The sequence below is a fragment of the Urocampus carinirostris genome, chromosome 3 (genome assembly GCF_059441175.1).
Source record: "Urocampus carinirostris isolate Australia breed hairy pipefish chromosome 3, RoL_Ucar_1.0, whole genome shotgun sequence".
Taxonomy (NCBI): domain Eukaryota; kingdom Metazoa; phylum Chordata; class Actinopteri; order Syngnathiformes; family Syngnathidae; genus Urocampus; species Urocampus carinirostris.
Genome location: NC_142351.1, coordinates 51153233 through 51179612, shown reverse-complemented (window position 1 = coordinate 51179612; position 26380 = coordinate 51153233). Strand labels below are relative to the sequence as shown.

General features: G+C 38.3%; 1 protein-coding gene across 2 annotated transcripts in view; it reads left to right on the top strand.

The window, feature by feature from the left end:
- LOC148370012 (plexin-A2-like) overlaps positions 1-26380 on the top strand; it is a 304834-nt gene that overhangs the window by 128114 nt on the left and 150340 nt on the right. For both annotated transcript variants that reach the window (XM_088332300.1, XM_088332301.1), the window contains one exon: positions 1225-1359. In XM_088332300.1, coding sequence (XP_088188426.1) covers positions 1225-1359 — 135 coding nt within the window. The remainder of the gene's footprint in view (positions 1-1224; positions 1360-26380) is intronic.

Genomic DNA, 26380 nt, shown 5'->3' with positions numbered 1-26380 from the left:
TGCAACTCTACTGAGGATAAGCGGTGCAGATAATGGATGGATGGAAGGATGGATGGACCTCACGGACGGCATTGTAACATATTTAATCCAATAATTGTTTTTCACCATATGCAGTGAAATCAATATAGCATTACCTTTTAGAGAGATTTCGGAGATATTTGCGGCCCAGTATGTATGTGAATATACAATCCATAATTTAGTTGATTTAAAATACTTGGTCGATTTATAGCCCTGTGTTTTTTTGTTTATCTTGTCACAAGTTCATGTATACTTAAAAAAAGTGATTTGAGTAAAAAATTGTTCTGTTGTGCTGGTAATAGACAAACATCCGTATATAATGGCTATTAACGTTATTATCATCAGTATGTGAACGTGTATCTGTGTTAATTGAGCTTCCCCTGTGTTTCTGATGTGTTTAAATGTGTTGGGATATGACTATCAAAATGTACCGTTTTACTAAATTGTTTGAATTAGTTATGACTCCATAAACCAAACATGACCTACATTCATCCAACAATTATGCGCGCTCGTTTCTTGAGAGAAAATGACCACATGGAGGCGGATGGTTTATTATTCCTAACGGCAGATCAAAGTGTAAACAGGAGACGGCCCCCCATCCCAGTTGCCCGGGATCATTTATACATTTCAACAAACAAAACCTATTGGTTATGTGTCATCTGCATCTAACTTTAGCTTTCTCTTGTTGGCTATCTTCTCCCCGCATGATGGTGTGTCGGCTCCTCCCATGGGCGTGCCAAGGTAGTTTTTTTGTGCCCAACAATCTCTGGCCGTCCTGCGTCAGTAAACCCAGGCCTCCTGTTATCAGAAATGTCCTTGACAAAACATCTTCCACACAGCCTGCCCTGACCTTTTATTGTACATTGAACTAAAGCATAGTCAGTGAATATTGCATTAAACTGAATACATGCAACTTGTAGTCAATCGTATAAATAAATGGGAAATAATACAATCTATTTTTATTATTACATCATTTACTGCCACTGACTGATGTAAACATCAATGTGGGTAATACAATCAAAGTCATTGGCGGCTAAATCTGTCATTCGTACATTTTCCATGTAAGAAAGCTAGCAGTGAATAATTTAAGGCTGGCATTGCTATATCAACTTAACGCTGAGCAACAACTCCCTCACAAAAGGTTGTTTTTGAACGATGAAAACATCTTCCCTGTCTTCAACGCTCAATGTCCTCTTTTTTCCCCAGATTCGAATCGACGGCCCCCCTCACGGCGGTGTCCAGTACGAGACGGTGTCCATCATGAAGGATGGTAGCCCCATTCTCCGAGACATGGCGTTCTCCCTGGACCGGGCCCACCTCTACATCATGTCTGAGAGACAAGTAAGTGGTGCAGCTTCCTGTGTCTTTACTTGCATTTTCATAAAACAAATGAGCAGTTACAAGAACAGCCTCGGTTTCTCCTTGCAACACGTGTGCCACCCTCGTCGGCTATAAATAATCTTTGTGGCACAGCAGGTGACGTTTTGGCAGCATTTGATAATGAAGGCGAACAATGAGGGCAAGCGGGAGAAAAAAAAGAGAGATGAGGGGACGTTTGATCCATAGAGCAGGCAAATGACAGACAGTCTACAGAGTGAAGGGCGGTGGCTTGGCTGAGTTAAAACACAGACAGAGGGATGTGGGATAAGGGACATCCGGAGGTCGTCCATGCAATTGTCTTATTAAGTTACATGGCGTCATCTGGTGAAGAGTAATTCACCACTAATGTACTTGACAGTATGCAAATAGACTTACTGATTTTTAAATTGTGAATCGGCAGCATTGTTGGGCGTGTTACTAAAAAGAAGTAACTGGCTACAGTTAGTAATTACTCCATTTAAAAAGCAGCAATGTAACAACCCTCGCCTCCCCCCAATAGTAGCACGCAATTCTAAAAGTAACTATTTTGTTACAATATATCGTATATTCACGCATTAAAACCGACCCCTTCAAAATGCTTCAAAATAGCCGCATGATAAAATGAATAGGAGAAAACGTATACTCCAAGCTGTGAAAGCAGTAAAGCATCCAATCGTGATAGCTTGCAAACAAACACTTGGCTGAGACACTATATATCCATATCGGCTTCAGACCATCCGAAGATTTCCTTCTTCATTTTTGGTCCTACCCGAAACTTTTTCTTTTTTCCTCCAGTCATGCAGTCTTGCAAAAAATAATTTTACAAATAAAAAGACCAAAATTCAACACACTCTCAGTGTTCTCGTTTGCCCGCGTCCCTGCGTCCTAGACGCATCATTTTTGCTGGGGACGCATCGTGTCAAATCAACGTGCGTCCCCGGGACGCAACTTTTTTGACACAAAATTGTCATTATTACCTGATTACTTTTTTTAACAAAGGTTTACCGCACTCCAAACTTCTCGTCAGGCAGATCCGCCATTGTTGTTTTGGTCTCGCGGTTCGAGTTTTCGTCTGCACGCCGATCTTGGCAAACGAGATCTCGTTGCTTCGAGATTACGTCATTGTTGTGGTGCTTGTCGTCGAGGGAAGGTGAAGGTTAAGTATGCCTCAGAAAAAACAGTTCGTATTAGGTGAAAATCAACACAAAATTGGTCATTTCTTTAGGGTCAGTAATAAGTCGAAACATAATGCAGAAAGTGATAACAACGGCAATAATTCCGGCACGAAAAAACGGCGGAAAAAGTCTTCGGAAGATCGCCGGGGCAAGGAAAACGACGAAAGAAAATAAACAAAAGAAACTTAGCAAGAAAAGGACTTTTCTGCCAAAATGGACTAAATTATATTCCTGGTTACGCTATGAGGAGGATGATAATGGATTGGACCTTGAGAAGGCATTACAACTGTGGCGGGACAGCAAACCACGAAGAATTTATGAACTGGAAAATCTTAAATGATAACTGCTTTGTATTACCAATTAACTGTGATGATTAAAACTGCATCAATATATAGATTAATATTTCAGCAATATTATTTTGTATAATATACAATATTGTGAACTGAAGTGGTTAGCGCATGTGCAGCACAGTTCAAGTCATGGGAACCTCCTGCGTGGGTTCAAATCCAGCTCCAGACTTCCTGTGCGGAGTTTGTATGTTCTCCCCGTGCTTGCGTGGGTTTCCTCCGGGCACTCCGGTTTCCTCCCACATTCCAAAAAAAACATGCATTTCAGGTGGATTGGCCGGTCCCCGTGTGCCGTGCGATTGGTTGGCAACCAGTTCAGGGTGTCCCCTGCCCACTGCCCAATGATTGCTGGAATGGGCTCCAGCACCCCCGCGATCCTACTTAGGATAAGCGGTGCAGCTAATGAGATGAGAGATGAGATGACTCGGATGCAAGTACAGACACTTACGACTTACGAACGAGATAGGTTACGGACGATCGTTCGTAAGTTAAATTTGTTCGTAAGTTGCTTAAGTGCTATATTTTGTATGTTTAAGGTTTGTATAAGTATATTTAAGTGTATATTAAAGTGTTAGGTGACTTATTTATATATATATATATATATATATATATATATATATATATATATATATATATATATATTTGGTGGAATACAGTAAATTGATATATTGTGAGTGAAAAAGTTGTAGGAGAGCATTGGCATGTATGATTGCTCTTTTTAAGTAGCTGAGTAATGCACAGTATTGTAATGGCTGTTGAGTTACTGAATTTTATAACGAAAGTGTTACAGTACTCGTTAGCAAGTAGAGTAATTAGGTTCCAGGAACACGTTCCTTTGTAAGGCGTTAGTCCCAACACTGCTCGGCAGGCAGATCATCTTCTGGACCCAAGGCTAACAGGTTAGCGCCTGACAGTGGCACTTTCCACTTCTACTGCTTTATCATCTCCCAGGAGATAAGCAACTGACACAAATAGCTGTGGGGTGTGTGATTTGTTGTATTTCACACACTGAAAAGATTGCACCCTGTAAAAAAAAAAACACCGCTTTGTTTTAGTCAGTGTTTGCCTGCTGGGAGTGTAAAAATATAACACTGTCACATTGAATCACATCTTAGGTAGTTCGGCCGAAACCTGCGTCAATTCTGACTTGAACAAACAATTTTACACCTCCAATCTCTTTGATACATGCACATTGTAGAAGCTCTGAAGTATAAGTTTTACAGGGATGCAAGTTTGGTACTCACAGTTTCAGTTGTCCTTTTTTTGCCAATTGCCACCTCGGGGAAAGAGCAGTAAAAATTGGATGTCGGATAGAATGAGGAAGAGCCTGTTCTCCACAGTGACAGCTAAGGACAGCTAATGTAATGAAGCAACTGGATTAGTGACAGTGCAGGTATTTAATCTCAATAATTCATTTATTTAAGAAGACAGAGGTGGCAGCTATGAGGCGTTATTCAAACAAAACATGACCTTGTTAGTAGAGCTGCAACTAACGTTTATTTTCATAATCGATTATTCGGTCGATTCTTTTTCTCGATTAATTGATGATTTAGATTTTTAAAGACATTTTTAATTTCCTCCTCTTTATTTAAATATCGAAGTTTTGGACGGATACAAAAATAGTCCACGAAACAACAGAATATTTTATCATGTCAAACAATAAGAAAATACAAGTGTTTGTCAGTTAGATTGACAAAAACAAAACTACGTACGAATATATGCTGTACTCCTGGATACATGTAAAATACTCTTTTCCTACCATCTTATCCAAAGATCGTATTATATTTGGATATATTTCATTCGAAACAAAAAAAAGAAATCTTTACCTTGTTTAGAATTAAATGCGTCATTAATATTAATATTTTTCCTTTATTTGGTTTTATTTACTTATTGTCTCGTAATTCTTGTTCCCCCGAGATCTTATTCAATAATATTATATCTATCTTCTTCCGCCGAATTTTGACGGGCCTCTCCTCCCAGAGCTTTTGGAGTAGCCCAACGATTCATATACCAAAAATTCCGGCCCGATCAGGACTTCCCTGCGACGATACGGATAAGCGATACGAGTCTCCGGGCCCCCACAAGGGACAAAAAAAGTCCCCATCCGGAATAATGGGTTTTGAGAATCTCCCATCCGGAATACATGGGCCCATTCGTTTCTATGGGTAGTCATGAAAACGAGGGCTTTTCCAGAGGGTAGTCATAGTAAGCAGGGACTATCCAGGGTGGCTTGAGGGGGCCCGACCCACATTTCCTTTAACCATGGGTAAATGGTGAATTCCAAAGAGTGGATGCTAACGAGAGGATGCTAACATCTATGTGCGCCGCTAGCAAAGTGTTGGGCTGGCATAGCCAGCCCAAACATTAGCGCAAGCTAGCTGTAAACACTGTTGGTGATTAGTTGGGCTGGCACAGCCAGCCCAAGTATTTGCGCAAGCTAGCTGTAACACTGTCGGAAATGCTAACTTCTTCATCGTAAAAAATGTTGGTAACGGCTATATTTTAACGACTTCATATTTACAAATTATGCTAATGGTGTCATGTTAATGAGTTTTGCTAACAGGCACGTTCTAAAAAGTGATGCTAACGGCTAAATGCTAACTTCTTCTTGCTAAAAAATTTTGGTAAAGGCATTATTTTAACGACTTCATATTTACAAATTATGCTAATGGCCTCATGTTGATGAGTTATGCTAACAGATACATGCTAAAAAGTGATGCTAACGGCTAAATGCTAACTTCTTCATGCTGAAAAATTATTCTAATGCTAACATGCTAACGACTCAGCAAATTGAATGGGCTCAATGCATTCCGGATGGGCCAATTCAAATCGAACGGCCCATTGTATTTGAACATGTATATTTTGAAAGTTTTTAAAGTGTAATAACAGTGTTATTACTATGGTTTTACCATGAATGTGTTTTTAGACCTCCACAAGGCATATCCTTGTTGCTAACGGTTGTGGGCCCATCTCAAATGAACTTGCCAGTACTGGGGGGTATGGGGGGCGGAGTCCCCCCACAGAACCAAGTAAAAAAATGACAGAAACATCTCTCTGGGTTGAAAATTTTATGCTAACTCATAATGCTAACAACCGGGGTTATATATACATGGCGGGATCATCTTTCAGATCAATCACAACTCTTACAATTGCCGTGGGAATTGTCTAGTTCTCTTTACATCTGCAGCACTTTCTGTTTCTTTGAAAACTGTTAATTGTGTTTCATGATTAAACTGTCGAACGCAACAAAGTTAAATATGACATACCAATTTTGTTTGTAATGATGCAATGTCCAATAAAGAAATAATTGAATAAAAACATTTTTACAGATATAGTCTGGGCGCCCTCTGCCAAATCAATGTGGTACTACAACATGCAACACTTATTTACATTGATTTAACGTACTTAGTGGCTCATGAATCACGTGACACAATTAATCGATGATTCAATTAGTTGTCAAAGCTCTTCACTGTTTTTAATTGATTTTAACGATTTTTGGTTGCAGCCCTTATTTCATTGAAATGTGTCTACGTATAGAAAGTTACACATCTGCATTTGCATCGCATATTTAAAGCCATTTGTTGAATCATCCAAGCATGGAAAAATCAATTGTAGCCCTATTTTAAAGATACTTGTCTACATTAGTTTTCCACCCTTTAAACCTGAGTCTCTTCATCTTGGAGTATTTTCTGTCGTCCTTTAGAATTTGTTTGATAAACAACACTTTTCTGTGTGTTCTGCCTGACAAGTTGCCGGGCTTATTTTTTAACTTGAAAGAAGAAGGTTTAAATAGTGGTGAAATTGGTATAGTGTGAGTTTTGGTGGAATTTGTCCAGGGAAAGCAACCAAATTGAGTCCTCCTTGGATGGGTTCGTTGAATTTTAAAGGATGCTTTATTAATTATGAGAACATTATCGGACAACCCGAATCATTTAATTTATTGATTTGACGAGAGGGGAGCCGCATCGAACGGCCGGGATTTGACTGTTCCATTCCCCAACAGTGCCCAATAGCATAATGGCGATTAATTCGAACATTTGAAAAGGAAAAACACCTCCACGTTTTCACACAGACTCTTTTTTTCTCAGTGGGCCATTTTGTTTAAGATCCCCCGTCTTACATTTTCTTTATGTTGTGTTTTTGTATGAACTTATAAGACCTTGAATTGCCAAGTGACCTGGTTGGCCAAATGGTTGGCATGAACAGTATATTTTCAGGCCTTCACCTGTTTAAATCCCAATAAGTTGCTGCTAGCGTCTTGCCAGTTGGCTGTATCAATTAAATACCCTTAGTTTTTGAGGTTTACACTTGTTTTATGTGTGAAGTTGTGGGTCTCAAACAGGGTTGAAGAAACATGAATTGACGTCAGGCAAAGTCAAGTATAGATCTTGTTAACATCTCATATTTGAAAGGCAGCAGTTTGATTCCTCTCTGTTAGCTATAGGCCCTAAAGACTCTGCCCAATAAGTCATGTTTTTTACATCCTCCCACCCAAGGACATTTTTGCATGATATTTTTGTAGAACTTGTGGTTGAATGCTTGCTTTGGCACACGGAAAGTGGAGGTAAAGTCTCAAGGCGACACTGCAGGCGTCACGATGCTGGCTCAGCCATGAGGAAGTGTTGTAGCAGAACAAAACCTATCCAGCCATTCATGTGAACAAAACCTTTAAACTTATGGTCGGATGAAGTCACGCAATACCCCAAATGTTGAATTTGAACTACCGTATTTTCCGCACTATAAGGCGCACCTAAAAGTCTTAATTTTTTTCAAAAGCTGACCATGCGCCTTATAACACAGTGCGCCTTATATATGGCTCAATATTAAATTAGCAAGGTCTCGCAATTTACTCAACAGCCGCCGACTCGATTTTACCCCGAACGTGGAGTAGTCCGCGGTGTATGCTGGGACTTATATACCGGCGTTTCATTAGCTAACCAATGTGTCAATCATCATTTGAATCGATCACTATTGGCTGAAGTTATTCGGAGCCTCGGATTGGCTAGATGGCCAAAACAAACCCTGCAATTGGCCGAAAAAGATGTGTCAATCATCAGTTAAATCGATCGCTATTGGCTGAAGTTATTCAGAGCCTCCAATAGGCTAGATGGCCAAAACAAACCCTGCAATTGGCCGAGTTTAGCAATGGCGTAGCAAGCTTAGCAAGCTTGCAAAAGTACACCATAAAGAAACATGTTTTATTAGTCTGTATTTGCAAATAATTTACTCTCCTGGATTTACTTCACTAACGGTTGTAAGAAGACCATGATTGCGTATCATTATTGAACATGAGAACTTAGGTGAGTTATGCGGCTTTATATTTTCCCGGTGTCTTGTTTTAGAACGATCTTGATGTTGCTATGATGAGTTGAGTGAATTAAACTCAATTCCAAGTATTTATTGTCATATGCACAGTAAAGTTGTGAGCGAAAAAGAAAATAGAAACATAGAAATGTTTGGCATTTCTTGAATCCCAAGACTTCAACCTTCCGAATGATATCTGAAATGACGCATTTAAGTGACATCGTACGGACACCGCATCCGCACGTGTCTACGACACGTATTTGCTTCTTTGCAAGCTTTGGGAATGTTAAGGGGGTAATAAGTTTGACTGAATCATCTGACTGTTTTGTCGACGTTCCCATTGTAGCGCCTTATAATCCGGTGCGCCTTATCTATGGAAGATATAGGACCAAAAACTATTTTTTGGCGGTGCGCCCTATAACCCGGTGCGCCCTATAGTGCGGAAAATACGGTACTTTGACGAAACTGTTTTGAATAAGTGTTCCTCAGACGCTGCAAAACTTAACTTAACTGTAATCACATTTGTCCACAGTAAGAATTGTGTTGTCATTTTCCCAGGAGAAACTTGAAAATAAGATGGTGGAAAAATGTATGATGGCCTTATCCCAGGCTCTGTTCTAAATTTCCTTATAAAGGTTTGGGTTCATTAGGGGCAGATGCCTTGTGATTTGACACACCTTTCCCAATCCCAAACCCGTTAGGCGCCCTCTGGTGGGAGAGGGTGCACCAGACCCCAACAACTCTGATTTAAATAGTCCGGTTCCAAGTCCCAAGTCTTTACAGACGACCTCTCGATGTACTGTATGGGCTTTCCCCATCTTGAGGAAGACACCCAAACATCGTGCCGAGCATCTCACCTGCATGCAAATTTTCCTAAGGTCGTTAAAGGTGCAGACACCTCCGTTCATACACCCAACAGCAAAACCCAACAGTCTTTTTTCCCCGTATTTACCAAATCCTTTATACCCGTTTATTCAGCAGATGAAACAAGCTTTTGATGTGGAGTCGCTGAAGTGCAAGCGGTGTGAATGAGAAGGGATGTGGCATTAGCATTCAGCACATGGTCTCCCTCTGCCAGACTTGTTCTCAGAAGCAGACCAACGCTCACTTATAGTTCAGGCTTGTGCTCAAGGTTACCACTCAAGCGATATGGCAGACAGATTGTTGTCATCTTGTTGTCAAATACTAATATATGTTTTTGTACCTGAACTGATAGTAATGCTGTCAATATCTAATATTAGTACTTTTTCTGAACATGAATTAATGTGTCATTTTCATTGACTCTATATACTATTTTTCCAGGCTTAGATACATTCAGGTCCAGAATGGCCAAAGTAGGCCATACACTGTATGGCCTTTCTGTATCACACTTTACTTATCTCAGTTTTGCTAATTTGCGGATTTTCATTGTGCTTTGTGCTCTGCATTCTGATGGCTAAAAAGTTGCCCCGCCCAGTTTCTGCTTGGGTCTGCTTGCGCGTCATTCACGTTGTGGTCTGAGTTGTACACATAGGGAAAACAGCTTGACGAACCTGATTATGTTCTCCATTTTTTTTAACTTTCTCTAAAAGCCAACTGGACCCACAGAAGCACCGAAAGGCAGAGGGATATGCTTTCTATCGCCAAAATAGTTGGACTTCTCCAAATGCTAAACTTGCTCGGGAGCCACATGCAGCTCTTTGGAGCTTCCTAGTGGCTCCCTGGCTCCTTCAAAATGTTGGATAATGGAAACATATCTTTTTTCTGCAAAAGGACAAACAAGACACATTCTTAATGTTTTTTTTAATGAATGTATTTAAACACAGTATGTTTCCTTCCTTATAAGGCTTATATTCAGCTTTTAATATTTCGTGGCTTCAGACATATTTTGTTTGGTCCAAAATGTGTCTTACAACATTTAGGATTGCTGACCGGAAAGTAAATTCAGTTTTCCATAACATCCACACGGTGGCGACAGAGTGTCATGTGAAATAAAATCTATTTGTCTTTTATACAGATGTGCAATAAAGCGGCAAGGTTAATTTTAGAATTATCACTTAATAGTACAGAAGTTATTTGTAAAAAAAAAATAAAATAAATAACCTTTATAAAGTACATCACTTTTACTGTTAAATAAAAACTTGATCCTGTAAATTGGGTTCATTATTTGGTTTTAATGTATACTACAGTATTTAATAAATGAATTAATAAATGTTTCTACATTGCGGGTTTTGACTTTTGCGAGACCTTTTTGTTATGTAATCCCTGCAAAATGGAGGGACCTTAGTCAGATCACAATAAAATTCAATCATCAATTCAAATTTAGAGTCGGTCCTGTCAAATGTCAAGAAATCGGGAATCAACGATAACGTTACGAGTGCCATCATTACTTTGAGGCTCGGAGCGAGCGAGGACAAGTGCTTACTCAGGGGATGCAGAGAGAACAAAGCGGATATGATATTAACACACAGCAGTACAGAGTTTGGCTCCACGTGCATACAGGTATACTACTTGGAATGATGAAGAGAGTCTCTTTGCCTTGCATAGAGGTGAGGAATGGCTATAAAAATGAGAGGGAGATATTTACATGTGCCCTTCACACCTGCTAAGCCATGTGTGCGCACGTGTACAATAGTTGCGTGTTTACACCACACACCAAATCAAACTACATGGCCCTCAGTTTCATTTGCATAGATGCCGACATCGTGCACTGGCTTTCACACATGCCGCCTCGTGTCACGTTCACCATTCAAATTAGGGCCACAATTGTTTGTTTTTCACATTGTGTCACTTGCATGTTCGCCTTTCTATAAAAAACATGATACATTAGTGTTGGGCCTACAAGGCCTTCTCTGCTGGCCTAAAAATATCTGAATTATGTTGTTTTAAATAAATTGTGTCCATGAATACAATGCTAATTAGATAATTCCAAATTGTTTGTCAGCTACCTTTCTTTGCTTTTGTCTAGGTTGTGCTGCTGCCAGGTGTGTGTTTTCATATTGAAGCACTTAACATTACAGCCATTTCAGCCATTACTTGTTGTTCACAATCAGTCCTGTAGATCCTTAGGCATTAAATAAGGGCGAATAATGCTTTTCCTTTAACCAATCAGATTTAGTGTTGGCGTCACCATGGCCTTCTAGCAAGCATTTGGAAACGTCAGCATTTTCACAAACTATGATTGGTGGGCTATAAGGCGGTAAAATAAGTATTGTAGCCAAAAGATGAAGTATAAATATCCCCGAGTCCATTGCTTTTGTCGAATGGACATTTTCAGCCCTAAATCAAATAAAACCTTAGGGTTTGCTTTCAGTATCAGCTTCGATGGTGATTGAACATAAATTGATGGAACTAAAACGCACAGATTGAATTCTTCTCGAGTAAAGAAAATGTGTAAAATGTGGCTGGATTACTATATGTTATTGAAAGTTTATTAGTTTATCATTGATTTGTTTTGTATATGTCACAGCTGTACCTGCAGTGTATATTTAATAGCCATACAATAGTTATAGAGGGTTGGATTGATACAGATGTAGGGCTACTCAAGACCTAGGTGTGAAATGCATGGCCCAGCACTGTGATACATATGAAGATGTATGAACTGGTTTTGACACATTAATAATGTATATTTAATAAATCACCCTGTTTCTAATAAAGAATTGCTTTTCCAATGAAGAGATTAAGGCTTTCAGACTCATTTTTACCACACAGTCACTTTAGGTAAAACTCTTACCGGACAAGTATAAATAATAGCAGTGTAATACTTTAGGCTGAAGGGAATTAGGCCTCATTTCCACAACTGTATCCACCTGCCTTATCCCAGCTGTACACTTTTTCACTGTCGAAAACAAGTACTTAGTGTTGCTACTAAGAAAAAACATTGCTGGAGCAGTGGGACAAATATAGAACCACTTTTTGCAGATATGGATCTAAAAATGACAAATTGTGTATATGAGGGAAGGAATATTTTTTGTAGCAAGATAATTTTCTACCTTTTTCCTATTTGGTTTTGCTAAAGAAATGTTTTTGGAGTGTGATGTCCCAATTGTCCCAGACAGAAAAAATGTAAAAAAGAAAAAAAAAAAAAAATCAATTGTTCGACTAGAAATAGATCAAGCGTTCATACAGCCACTGGCAATGAAAACTATTCAAACATATTCAGCATTTGATCACAATGTGTGTGCAGTTGTGCATTACAGTTAATCAAAGTTGCATTGCCAACAGCTGGTTTGGCTTTCCCCATGGAATATTAAAACATATATAATTTTATTTATCACTTTACATTGCACAGAGAACAAATCCCACTCATGTCTTTGGTTGTTAAGCACAATGTTGCCTACTGGGATAAATAGCTCCAGTTACTACTGCTTGCATTCTGTTCGACTTTAGATTGTCAATACGTCCAAGATTTTTTTTCCTTCCCTTTTGTGACACCGCTTCTGTGCTTTTATGGCTGCTGGCGAATTGCATGCAGCGGAGAATAATAAGTGAGTGTGTTAAGTGTCGGTTGCTTTGGTCAGCGGCCAGTGCGGCGAGCCAAAGCTGTGATGTATTATTCATGGTGAGATTTTACATCTGAAAATATTCTGAAGTGATACGCACAGGATGGCTCATATGTCTTTTGAAGTACATTAGTAACACACCTTAGAAATTGGTGTGATAATATTTTCCAACAATGTAGATAAAAACTTGAGAAGTTGAAAAAATAACTGATACCACAAGCTATTTTTCCATCCATACAAACCGTTTCATGGGGGGTTTGGATTTGCTCCCCCATTTTAACAGATAGCACAGCTTTCCATAAATATAATATATATACAGTGGAACCTCGGTTCTCGACCATAATCCATTCCAGAACCCTGTTCGAAAACCGATTTGGTCGATCACCGAAAATCGTTTTTGCCATTAAAAGTAATGTAAAATCATTTTAATCCGTTCCAAATCCTTGAAGGCTTACCATGAACGTAAACATGAAGCTAACCCAGGCTAATTGTACGTTCGCGTTAGCGTAATCTTCCGAACATGAACGTGTAAAAATAAAAAAATCAGGTAGTTTACTTGTCATTTAGCACCGGGGTCTCCACAACAAGTGGTGAGCGGTTAAAGGATAAAGAAAATATTTATGAATAGGATTTCTTACCTTTGTGGTGGTCTGCAGAAGCCATGCTCTATTCCCTCGAAATAAGGGAAACTCGCACATCTTCTTCATATTTTGCTATTATTTCTTTCTTAAATGCAATATTTGTACGCAATAGTCTTCTTTTTTCACCTGTAGCAACTTTGCTGCTTGCACCGACCTTCTTCCGAGGCATAATTAGGGGTTAAAACACTCCGTTCACCGACTTTAAAAACGAAAGCAAAAAGAAGTGCGCGGTCACGTGACAACAGTTCTTCACGAGGGGTGGGGGCAATCTACACTCGTACGCCGCTCAGCATCGCCCCTAGCGTATCGGCGTTCAAACTCGGATTTTTTGAACGAAAAGCGAAGCAAGAATTTCTCAAAATTTTTGGTCGAGAACCGATTTGTTCGAACTGAGAGGCGTTCGAAAACTGAGGTTCCACTGTACCTGTATGTTCAAGCGAAGCTACTGTAAGAATTGCAAGATTGTATAGTTTCTGATTTATGTGCTTATTAATGTCTTTAAACCCCCTCAAAGTTTTCTTTCTAAGTTTCATGAAATGCCAATATTCCCACTCATAGATATCTGAAAAAAAACAAGATTTTTTCCGCCAACATGGCAACTTCTCCCAGGTGCTCAGCTGTGAAATTTGAAATCCATGCATGGTTTGTCTCCTTTTTTCTGTCTTTGGTTTAGCCATTTTGCATGAGGCGTCTTGTCAACCTGTTCCCCTTTCATGCTTCACAGCGATTCTCACTGTGCGTTCTCTTTATCAACCGTCCCTCCTCTCTGAACCCCCACTATCCAGACCTACACTCACACGCACGCACGCATACTAGCAAAGCTTTGTTCGGTCAGTGTGAGTAGAAAGGAAGGAAATTGGTTCAATGGTTACTGTTAGACATGAGGAAATAGAATCAATTCATATATTTACAGGATTAAAGCTGCCCTTTCTTGTTATGTAGGATGCACTCAAAACATACTTGTGTTCTCGGAAACGATATCGAAACCAACAAGCTGTTGTGTAATTACTACTAAATATCTGGGCAATAGGGACAGGTAAATTTATTTGGGAGCAGTTTGCACTCAAGGCAAGTCAAAGTGTGTTAGTTTTTTAAAATGTCATAAGAGTAATCATGTAAATGAACTACTTTAAACATATAAATACAAATCAGTATGTCAATGCTGAGCTCAATTCATTGTATGAAGTAACACTATAATCCATACAATTTCCAAAGTTAATTATTTAGCGATAAGGTGCACCGAATAATAAAGCGCACCCCACAAAAAAAATGTTTTTCTGTGATATATATTATTATATTAAAGGCGCATTGGACTCTAATACGCATGAAATTGAATTTACAGTAGGAGCTAGGGTTGCATAGAAAATCAATCAATCAATTTAAATTGGAATAATCTATTTCATAGAAGATACATTAAGTCTGTGACTTCTGGTTTCACTGCTCAAATAATATTTAGCAAAAAAAATTATTGGCATGTTAACTACAATAGGGTACTTCAAGACCACTATTTTTCTCAAAGACAGTAGGCTTACCATATGCGGTATCATTTAATTGTAACCATGTATTTACGATTTTATCACCGTATATTTAAACATATAAGGCGCACCATATTATAAGACACACACACACTCAAATTTCAAAACAATTTTGGATGTTTAGGTACACCATATAGTCTGAAAAATAGGGTAAATACGTGCAATATCTTATTGGTGTTGACAAGTGTCATCGTTTTTCTACTTGTATTGTATATGTTTGTCTTTTTTAAACCCACACATAGCTAGAAAGATAATCTGGCAAGAGATTCAATGAGAAATTGGTTTGTAGGTGTAAATCCCACCCTTAATACCTGTCTTTAGTCCATGTGCTGTTCTTTTGTCAAAAGCCTAGATTTTTGTTTTCAAAACTTCAATTCTGGACACAGATTCTAACCGTCCAGCTTCCAGAGATGGGAAAAAGTCCACTTATGTCCATCCTGCCCTTGATACTCCAACAACAGACTGCCCCTCTTTGGCTTTTGCTTGCCTCAGGGCAATGTGGCTTGCTTTTCAGTTGCCAGAGAGTGAACAAGCCCAGAGGCTTTGACCTTTGGTCTCTGTCACGTTCTGACAAAGAGTTTTAGTGAGTTGACATTGCAAGACACATACATAAAAAAGAAAGCCAGCCTCTCAATAATAGAGGGCTGTCAGTGGAATGTGAAATCCACTGTCATAGTGGTAAGTCACTTTTGTAAATGCTTAGGGTTTAAGCTCCCATGCTGTTTACACGTATTCGTCTTTGCATTTACACAAAACACACATACTTAGATACACTTCAGAAAGGCAACCACTTCTAAAGATATTAGTTGTTGTTATATTTGCATTTTTGTTTTAGGGAAAAATTGATGAATAAGCCATGTGCCAATCATGCACTTATTTAAGATTAAGTAAAATCTTGAGAAACGCCATGACAATATAAATGTTTACATTTTGAGTGTTGGGAAAAACCCGTTACAAAGGAAATTTGGAACTTTTTGTGGTAAGGAATACTGTATTGTGTTATTTACAAAATGTCTAAACTCCCCTGTCCTTACTACATTACCACATTGTTCCACTACTTAACTAATGCAGATCATGATACTTACAGTTGTCCTTTGATTACCCAAAACTCCTGTATTGTTTGCATTGTTACATACAGACATACGGGGTTGCTGAATTTCTTAATAGAATTCATTTTAAAATGAAGTAACTAGTAACTGAAACTAATTTATGTTTTTTAGTAAAACCTCCACCACCGGATATTATGCAGTCAATGTGTACTGATATCTGCAGCATTTTTCAACTTTGATCTGGAGATTAAAATCTCTCAGACAGGAGTTACTGACTTCCATATATGATCTTTCATCTTCCATTGTGCTTTCACTCATAATGGTGGCGGTGCGAGATTAGGGTCAGTAAATCAATCGCGGTGCCACTTCCTTGTCCAGTTGCTCAAAGATTGAGGGTAGTCTCTTAGATCCTGCGCAATTTTGCTGACAGGTTCACTTTATATCGACCCCCGAACAAATTAGGACAGATTCCCTTGTCGATACACTCATCCTTTCTTATGGATGATGCCGTTTGCCTTTGCCTTTAAATGATATATGTCTTTTTTTTATGTGTTATCATTAGATGTCATGTTAGTGCAATGCAACATGGTTTTTAATACAAGTACAAGAGTGTCTAAGGTTAAGAAAGTTCAGAGTTGAGCCGGTTCATCAAACCAAATCGTATCACCTCAGAATGAGCGAGGTCAGTTACAAAAGCCCCCAAACTGATTTGTTTTCATAGAGCATCTGTCTACTCAAGTTGAGCTTTTTATTAATTTCATGAATATCGATTCAATGGTCTTCACTCCTCTTTGCGAGTCCGTAGTCGTCATTTGCCGGCCAGTGTTTAGGCCTCTGTTCCCCCTGTGCCAGACCATCTGACAAAGCTGCTTCATTTGCATGAGTAGGCATTGTTAATTGACTTAAGACAGGATTAGTGCTAATCAGGTTTTCTGCCCTGGAACCAGTGGCCAATTCTAACCTCATTAGTCGAGGTGAGCGCATCCCATCAGCCCCCCATCAGGCAGTTAATTGATAGAAACCTGAGCACCCACTACCCTGATTGAAACTCATCTAACACCTCATCTGTAGCTTTCGCTTTTACTTTGCTTGCAAAGTAAGCAAGGTCAACAAAGAGAATGACTATATGACGATAGATGCTGGAATTGCAGATTCTAGGCTTCTTAACGCCAAAAACTTAATTCATACCTGGTGTTTGTAATGTGTTTGTTTGTAAGCTTATTTGACCATTGTCATACTTTGTGTACTAAAAAGACTTGAGGTGTTAGTTAGACTGGAAGAGATACGAAGAATGTGGGTGTCAAACACTCTTCAATGGTCTTATCCAATTGGAAGAAAACATGCTTATTTTAAGTCTAATTTGTCTAGTAGGTAGCTATTTCAGCACATTTTTTTCTAAAGGAAAAAATAGATATACATTTGAATACCTGAAACAAGAAAAATACCTTTTTAGCTCATGGTGAACTGTGTTGCTTATTTTAAGGATTTTTCTAATCATTGTAGAAAAAAATCCATTAAATAAAACAATTAACCATTTGCTACATGAGACAGTTTTTTGCTTTTTATATTAAGCATAATTGTACTATATGTTTCTGTTTTGCAAGAAATATATCTTCAAACTGAAAAAAAAACATTTCAGCCATTTAGATAAGAATCCATTTTTAGTAGTGTATATACTGCACTTGGCATAGTTGTACTTTTTAGGTTAACCGCTAGATTTACTGTTCTATGTACTGTACACAGCATGCAGTGTTAAATTAAGATGCTGCATAGTGTCAGCTGCTTCTGTTGTTGTGATGTGCATTATGTAGAAAGTATATGATTCTCTCATGTGTAGTGTATACCTGAAATTGTACTCACTGGATTTGCCCTGCAGTATATGAATTATACTCCCCATGTTCTACAATTAACATGAATCATTCTTAAACTATCAAAATATACATAGAATAATTCCACTCATGTATACAGAATTGTGTTCGTATTGTGAAAAGTATGATGCAGTTTCGTACTTATGTTTCATGCTTGTTATGTCGATCGCGATCTACCGGTTGATCCTAAAGGGAGTACTGGTTGATCACAGAAAATTGCTTTGTATTTCATGGGACACACTGCCAAAAGTGTAATTGTCAAAGTTGCCACGGTAAAACAAATGGTAAACTCATAATTATTATTTGAGCAAGACTTAAATAATATTATTTGGCGCAAACGTATGCACCTGCATAATTTGAGTCCTGGGCATTAGATATTTTCCAATGAATCGAACTGCAGTACCATTTTACTTAGCATTTCGTGCAATAACATAACTGGACAAAAACATTTAGAATGACAAAAATGAAGTCAAGATTTCGCCGCTTATTAAGATTTTATTATTGTAATATCATACCTGTCAACCTCTACGTTTCCCATATTTCATCTATTATTTAATCATTTCAATGTGTGTACACCGTAGAACAATTTTTGTACTGATTAATTTTTTAAATCTATTTTTGTTTGACCGATGCTCTAATCTGGATCATCTCAGTCAATGATAGCAGACGGCAACGTCATCGTAGATTGCTAATAATTTTGCAGTATTGTACATATTATATCTCATTCTGAGTAAGAAGGTTGTTCTATGTTGTGTTTGTAAGATTTAACAAGCTGAATTGCAATCATTAATAAAAGAAGCAATTGGATGAGGTTTACGGTTATGTAATATGTACTTTTTAATTTGTTTTCATTATATTCTAATTAAATGTATTTGATTTGTTTATGCGTGCATTGAGGAATTGTCAGGATTTAATTGCACAGCTTCAGAAGTTATTTTTCCATGATACCTTGCCCTTGAATCAGTTTTAGTTGTTTTTTGGTGTACAGTAATTAAAGAATGAACAAATAATATTCAATGAATGTTTTTGCATTTTTGTCAGAAGATTATTTTGACTCAATCATTTTTGTAAGTCATTCACACGTGCTGAAAAAGTGTGAGCACAACTGCCCTATAGTATGTAATGTACTGCGTGTCATTGTTCATATGTAGTATAACGTATCTAGTAATGCATTGTATGTAACTAATGTGTTTTTTAAGAATCTATACCTCAAGTGTCTTCCTTTTTACCGGCTTGATCAAGAGTTTTTTTTGCCCACTTCACTCCCAGCTTTAACCTTGAGGCGAAGATGCACATATCCTAGACTAACCTCTACCCAACCACCCCCTGGCCGTGTGACATAATAAGAGATAATGAGGAAAGGATACCTGACGTTCAGACTATATGACATTTGTCTGTGGTCCATTGGTGACCCTTACTCGCACCCGGTACTTCTTCACTGTCTCTTGGTTACAGAATTGTAGGCTTTCCTTTGTGTATTGCAATGCACGGAATAGAGAACACCCATTGGTGAGGTGTGGAAATAACCGTAATGGTGATAATAGTGTAAAAACACGGAAAAGGCGTTTGTCTTTCTTTAAGGAAGCCCATACAACCTCAATTCTGTTTTACAATAAAAAACGAGAACAACTTAAAGGATCTTAAAGGGATGTTGTGTATTATTTAACGGCTTTTAGTCGTAAAAGCACAACGTCATTCATTTTAAAAAAACAACACTGATTTGAATAATAAGCAAAAATATATGGAGTATCATATCAACGTGCATTTTCCCAAAATATCTTGGCCAACCTAGGACACGTTGGAGAGACTACGTCTCTAAGCTGGCCTAGGAACGCCTCGGGATCTCGTCAGATGAACTAGATGACTGGGGATAGGGAGGTCTGGGCTTTGCTGCTGAGGCTGCTGCTCCGCAACCCGAACCCAGATAAACGGAACATAAGAGATGGATGGTTGGAAGGCACACAGAGACAGACAACTCACTTGCTCATTTGCACCTAGGGCCATTTTGGACTGGCCAATTAGCCTGGCATGCCTGTTTTTGGAATGTGGGAGGAAACCGGAGTGCCCGGAGGAAACCCACGCAAGCAGGGGAGAACATGCAAACTCCACAAAGGAAGGTTTGATCCCATGACCTCAGGACTGTGCCGCACATGCGCTAACCACTGCGCTGCCATGCTGCCCATGGTTGGACTTGTTGGTTGAAAAATGTGTATTTATTTGTCAAAGCATGAGGCTCACCTAGAGAGAGCTCACTAGGATTGGACAATACTTCAATCTAATCCAAGTAAATACAGGGTTGTATTGATTGAGAACAATCATGTTTGCTTGTCAATGACATAATCTTTGAGAAATTGATCGGTAGGCACTCATTTTTTTAATCTTTTATTTTATAAGTACAATGCAAAAATCAAGAAAACTCACAAAATACTTAAAAACTAAATTCAGTCATATAAATAAAGTGTGAACACAATTGGTTCTAGTTTTGACGTTATGAGTTATGTATAATCTTACGAACCACCAACAACATTATTATTGTGATAGCTAGTATGGGAATACAGCATCGATCCCTGGACAGTAGTATTGATCTGATTCAAGTACTTGTCCTGTATTAATAATAATGATGTTTGGATTGATCCGCCCACCTTTAGAGCTCACACGATTGTCCGTCATGTTTCTTTTACAGTACACCCACAAAACCAAAAACCTTGTTTAAAGCAAAAAAAGGAGAAGGAAAAATACAAGTTAAAATATCCAGTTTGCATTTTTCCTTGTGCCTTGTAGCATTCGTTTTCAGTCGTCATCCACAATGCAAAGATTCATGGAGATCTAGTGGCCAAACATTACGCGGTTTCACGCTAACAAATTCCAATAAAATGTGTCTGCCTTTGAAAAAAATATATACAGTGGTCTTGGAGCACCCTCTCTTGGTTAACATGTTAATTGTTTGTCGGTGAACAGAAGGAGGAAAAAATACTTATAACTTTGATGGCAGCATAGAAGTGGACTTATAAATGCTCTCTAAAAATTATGTTTGGATGTTGCTTTGGACAATAATCATAAGTATGGAACGTATCGCGATGAATTCAAGTCTGTTTACTGTAACATTTTGTATAAAATAACGTACTCTTGTGTAAATTGTCATTAGCATGCCTTAGCTTGGTATAGAATATTCATGTGTAATTACTTTTGAACATTTTGTTATTTATTTTTAGTTTTACGGCAGCATTATGCAGATAATGGTAAAGGCTTTTGTCACAATAAACAAGAAAATAAATAAATAAATAAATTTACTATCTAGCTGCCAAAAAGGGAGTACTTACGAGTGAGAACAGCACAAAAATGATGATAATAATTAACTCATTCAATGTCAGACATTTCTCTCTAATGTAATTTTTTTGCCATTTGGACTCATTTTTAATAGCTTGCAGAAAATTTAGTTCATTAGCTATATCGGCATAGGACATACAGGTATAAAAAGAAAATTTGAACCCTCATCTTTCATAATAAAAAAAAGGTTTATACCATTGTTTAGTAAACAACAGTTGACATTGCTAACTTTCTTAAAAACACTTGTTTGCAAGTAAACTGAACAATGGATTTTGTAAAATGATGCATTTTGAACAGAGCTTATTTCAGCGCTTTTTTTTTTTTTTGCTTTGTGATATTTTAATATCTATACAATGCTTTTCATAAATACAAGGGCGAAATAACATTTCATTTAAAAAAGCCCTTAACTTATGCATGAATAATGCAGGAACTTCTAAGCGCACTCCGTTTCCGGGACGTGATCACCAAATTTTGGTCACGTTGGTGATCGCTGTGACATGCACAAAATTCCATCCCTCTCTGAGACTTTGTCCTAGTTTTTAGAAGGGTTAACTTATCCATATCTTGCCTTCTGTGTCACCACACTGCTTCATTAAGCCTACTCGGCATATGGGGCCACGTACACACTTCAATCGCTGAAGCAACACTTGGAAGTTGGGCTTCCTCGATGTGTAGACAAGGATTCGATCAAAGCTATTCCTGCCATCTACTGGTGATTTTTTTCTCATTCTGAAAGGATTCCCAGAGACTTGATACTTACTTATGAGCTGCACCAAACCATTTACATTAATTTTCTTTTTTAAATAAAACAAGAAAAACCCTCATATTTTTTACCTTTCGGCACAGAATGAGTTAATAATTAATTTATGTATACTCCAAAGATTAAGCATTCAAACACCAAAGTCATTTGTCTTTGTTTAAAAAAGTGTGTCTGCATGCAGATGTGTGTGTTTGCACGTGTTTGTGTGTGAACCCATTCCAAGGATTCATCCTGTCACATTAATCAGCTTTATAATTAAGAGCTGTGAGTCTGTCAGCTACCTTGATGTGCCCTCTTCTACTCGTCCCCTTAATTTCTGTCTGTCTGACTATTTAATGGCCCTGTTTTTTTTTTTTTTTTTTTACCCACAGCCGTCGCGATACCCCGTCTCCCCACCCTTAGCCAGTGCTGAACGAGCCTGACATTTATTGTGGGATTAATGGCGGTGTTTCGCTGCTCCTAATTTTAGGCTTTAATTGCAATAATTATTTGCAAGCCTAATTAGAGTCCATCGTGTCAGACAGAGGGGTACAGCATAACTGGATTGGGAAATGAGTGCACTTTGTCACCCTTTTTGCGCTGAAATTGTTGGGTCATGGGATATTGTTCGTAGGTTGATTTTTGCAAGCTCGTCCAGGCACATATAGCACATATTGTATTTAGAAGGAAAATCAATATAAAATGCATTTATTCAAAAATGTTAAAATCGTAAAAAGGAACTATGCAGCAGTGAACAAAATCAAGCATTTAAAGTGTTTATGTTGAATACATGAGACCATGATAAAAGCTATTTATTGACAACGTAAAAGATGAACAACAGACCAACACAAACATTATGATGTAATTATTTAATTGTCAGACCCAGAACAGGTGGTAGACCCAAACGCGTAACGTTTCACACCAAGCCTTATACTGAAAGCACAGAAGTCAGGAACGGGAAAACAAACGCCAGCGATATGGTGATCGCTGGGCAGGAGAAGCAGTAAGCCCACAAGATCGGATCATGGTCGGTGGACGGAGACAAGTCGGGCAGCCGGAATGGGAGATCAGAGCGTGGTCGGAGAAAGGAATCAAGCCAGATAGCGGTAGACCATCGGGAAGCCAGGGGAAGATGAGTACGATACAGGATAGGACAGGACAGACGGGAGACAGAGTTAAAAATGGCTTGCCTTGCATGTGTGGAGATCTGCTGACGGACTGACAAGGGGTGAATGAGAGCGTTGATTTTAAATAGGAGGGGAACCAATCAGGAAACGAGCAGCAGCTGGAGTCAAACAAGTGGGCACAAATGAAGATAATGGGCAAATTATGACATTAATGTTCTTTAAAATCAAATTCATCATCGGATAGACCAAAGAGTTATTTCCCTTGCCATACTCTTTTACATTTATATCTTTCAGGACGACGTTGTATTTTCTCCATTCTCTAACATTCCTCTTTGCTACCGTGAATAAAATTAGTGTAATAACGAGATAAAATTGAATGCCTTTTTCTATATCATTGTTGGTCTAGTAGTTAGGATTTGGGTTACACTCCCGTTGCATTCAATGTTTTGCTATTGTGGTCAGCAATGTTTTTCGAATGATGAATAATTGCACAAATATGGTAATGTACCTGAAAACCTCATGCACACAAACTTTGATTTTGGAGGTAAAAATATTCATGTTACACACGATCAAGTTCAGTATTTCAAAGTCAAGAAAACCGAGCAGGCCAAATCTGATTTAATGTGGCCTCATGGATTATTCTGATTCCCATTTGTATTATGCACCAAAAAGTATTTTGTGTGTTTGTTTTTGTTTTTTAATTTTTTTTATTTATTGTTTTACTATATATTACATCTCATTGAACAAAGTGTCGTTTTTGTGTAAGTAGATTTTTGCATTTGTACTTCTTCTCAGAAAATTGCAATAGTTATATAATTGTATTTTTCTAAGTAAGTTTAACCCATGTTTAAATAGAAACTAAAGTTAACTGTTGGTTCCTAAACAATACCGTTTGTTTTTTTCATGTTATAGAAATTATGAATTTCCTTTATACAAAATAAATGTATGCTTTTTCCTGTTGAAAATTGAAGAAAATGTTGTTTCCATTATCGGAATACATTTGAATATATTTACCAGTTTTTTTTAGGTTCACTATACTATAAAAAATGTCATGATTTATCTGTCCGGCTCTCAGTTTATAGCATTTTATTTTTAATTCGGCCCGCAGTGAAGTCAAGACACCTCACATATGTTTGTATTGCCCTTGATCACAAAAGTCTCAAATGTAGTGTTCCTATAGGTGCTTGAAATCCTTGAAAATGCTTGAATGTTATTATCTTTGCAAGGTCGAAAACTGCATATATTTTGGGTGAGATACTTGTAAATGCTTGAAATTGTTACCATCATTCTCAAAGTCTGTTTAAAAATAACACTGACACTGCTCTCTGGTGTCTTCGCTTTGCCGACACATTTTTCCTTCACTTGTGATTAACGCCAGCTGGCATTACTTTGTATAGCATTGTCCTACAAAGAGTCATCGCCTCCTATGGGTCGCACCTAAGAGAAGAGTTGCATGTTACACCTAAACAGGGCACTGTAGAATTTGTATTAGTGCAAGGGTAACGTATCAATCATGGGCCATGCAAGAATCTACGATTGCGTTTCCCAGTCTTAAATTCCATTAAAATAACTTACTGCACCTAAAAATGTAAGCTACTTCTTAGTCATTTTTACACAACACCTATATGGGAAGAGTTTGTCTCAAAAGAATTTACACACTTGTCTTGATAAACACACACACAAGATTAAACATCGCATATAGAATTTTCAAATGTATTTGTGGATCTGTAAAATACATGACTCACACTGGATTTTTTTCAAATGTATTGTGATTGGAGAAATTGAAAATTTGGCTTTTAGAGTCTGTCTATTTAAATTTGGCCATCAAAGGGTGAATAAACCAAAGCAAAGGGCTGCGCAAATTACCATTACAACATCCCCTGATCTAAAACTCGCATGAGGGCAAGGAAAAATTCCAAAAAGGTCAACATGAGGAAAATTAGGATTCACATGAGGTAATCCTACTTCCAGGACGACCAGTCTGCAATTAAATATTGCAAGAGCATCAACATCAACAATAAGCATTCATAATGATCAAAATTGTCTGTTTGATTTCCCCCCTTGCTCTATGGAGAGGCACAATGGCTTGAGAAAAAGCTGTATATATGGTAGTGCCGACCAATCTAATCTTTATGTGTCCATGCTGAGCGCCTCATTCGAAAGTCGTCTGCTTGACGGGTCGCAATCCATTCGTCCTCCCATAACGGGTCAACATGCACTATATATGTGTTATTTCATCTTTTCAAACCACGTATCCTTCCCTTTTTTCTCCTGTCAACATAACATCCAGTGGGAGGTCTCAGTCTTACGACGTTGGTCTTCTCCCCTGGAGCTCCTTTTTGCAAAGCTGTCAGTGTGAGCTCTGGTGATGGATGTAGTGTCGTTGACTCCATGTGTGTCTACATCCTTCTCTGGTTCACTTGAGTTTTTTTATTCTTATTTTTATATTAGACATCTTTTGTTCAACAAGATGCTGGGTTGTTTCCACGGGACTTTCTGTCCATTTGTGTCGTCATTGCAGTTCCCAATCATCTTTAGATTTTTATATAGCTTATTTATGTATTAAGTCCATCGGTGGCCCAATTCTGAGGTCATGGTTGGAACCCAGCTACTAGCCTTCATGTGCGGAGTTTGCATGGTCTTCCTGTGCTTGTGTGGGTTTCCTTCGGACACTCCGGTTTCCTCCCACATTCCAAAAACATGCATGTCCAAATTGTCCCTAAGTGTGAATGAGTGAGTTGACTGTCTAGCATGATGATACCACCCCCATGCTTCACAGTAGGGATGGTGTTCTTTAGTTAGTGGCATTATGACCAAAATGTTCTATTTCTCATCTGACCTTAAAACTTGATCCCATGATTCCTTTTTATCATCCAAATGGTCATATGCAAACTTAAGACGGGACTTGACATGTGCCAGTTTAAGCAGGGGAACCTTTTGTGTCATGCATTATTTAAAAATATGACATCTAAAAGTATTGCCTAGAGTAACCTAGGAAATGGTGGTCCAAGATCTTTTCAGGTCATTAATTAACTCCTGTCGTGTAGTTCCGGGTTATTCCCCACTTTTTGTAGAACCATTGAGACCCCACGAGGTCATGTCTTGTATGGGGCTCCACTCTGATGAAGCTTGACCGTCATTTTTAGCTTCTTTAATTTTTTTGATGATTGCTCCAACAGTGGACCTTTTTTCACCAAGCTGCTTGCAGCTCCGTAGCCCGTTCCAGCCTTGTGGAGTTGTACAATTTTGTCTCAAGTGTCTTTGGACAGGTCTTTGGTCTTCGCCATGTTACAAGTTAAAGTCTTACTGATTGTATGGGGTGTACAGGTTTCTTTATGCAGCTACCAATCTCAAACATGTGCATCTGATTCAGGATGAGACATGGAGTTTAGGTGGACTTCTAATGGGCG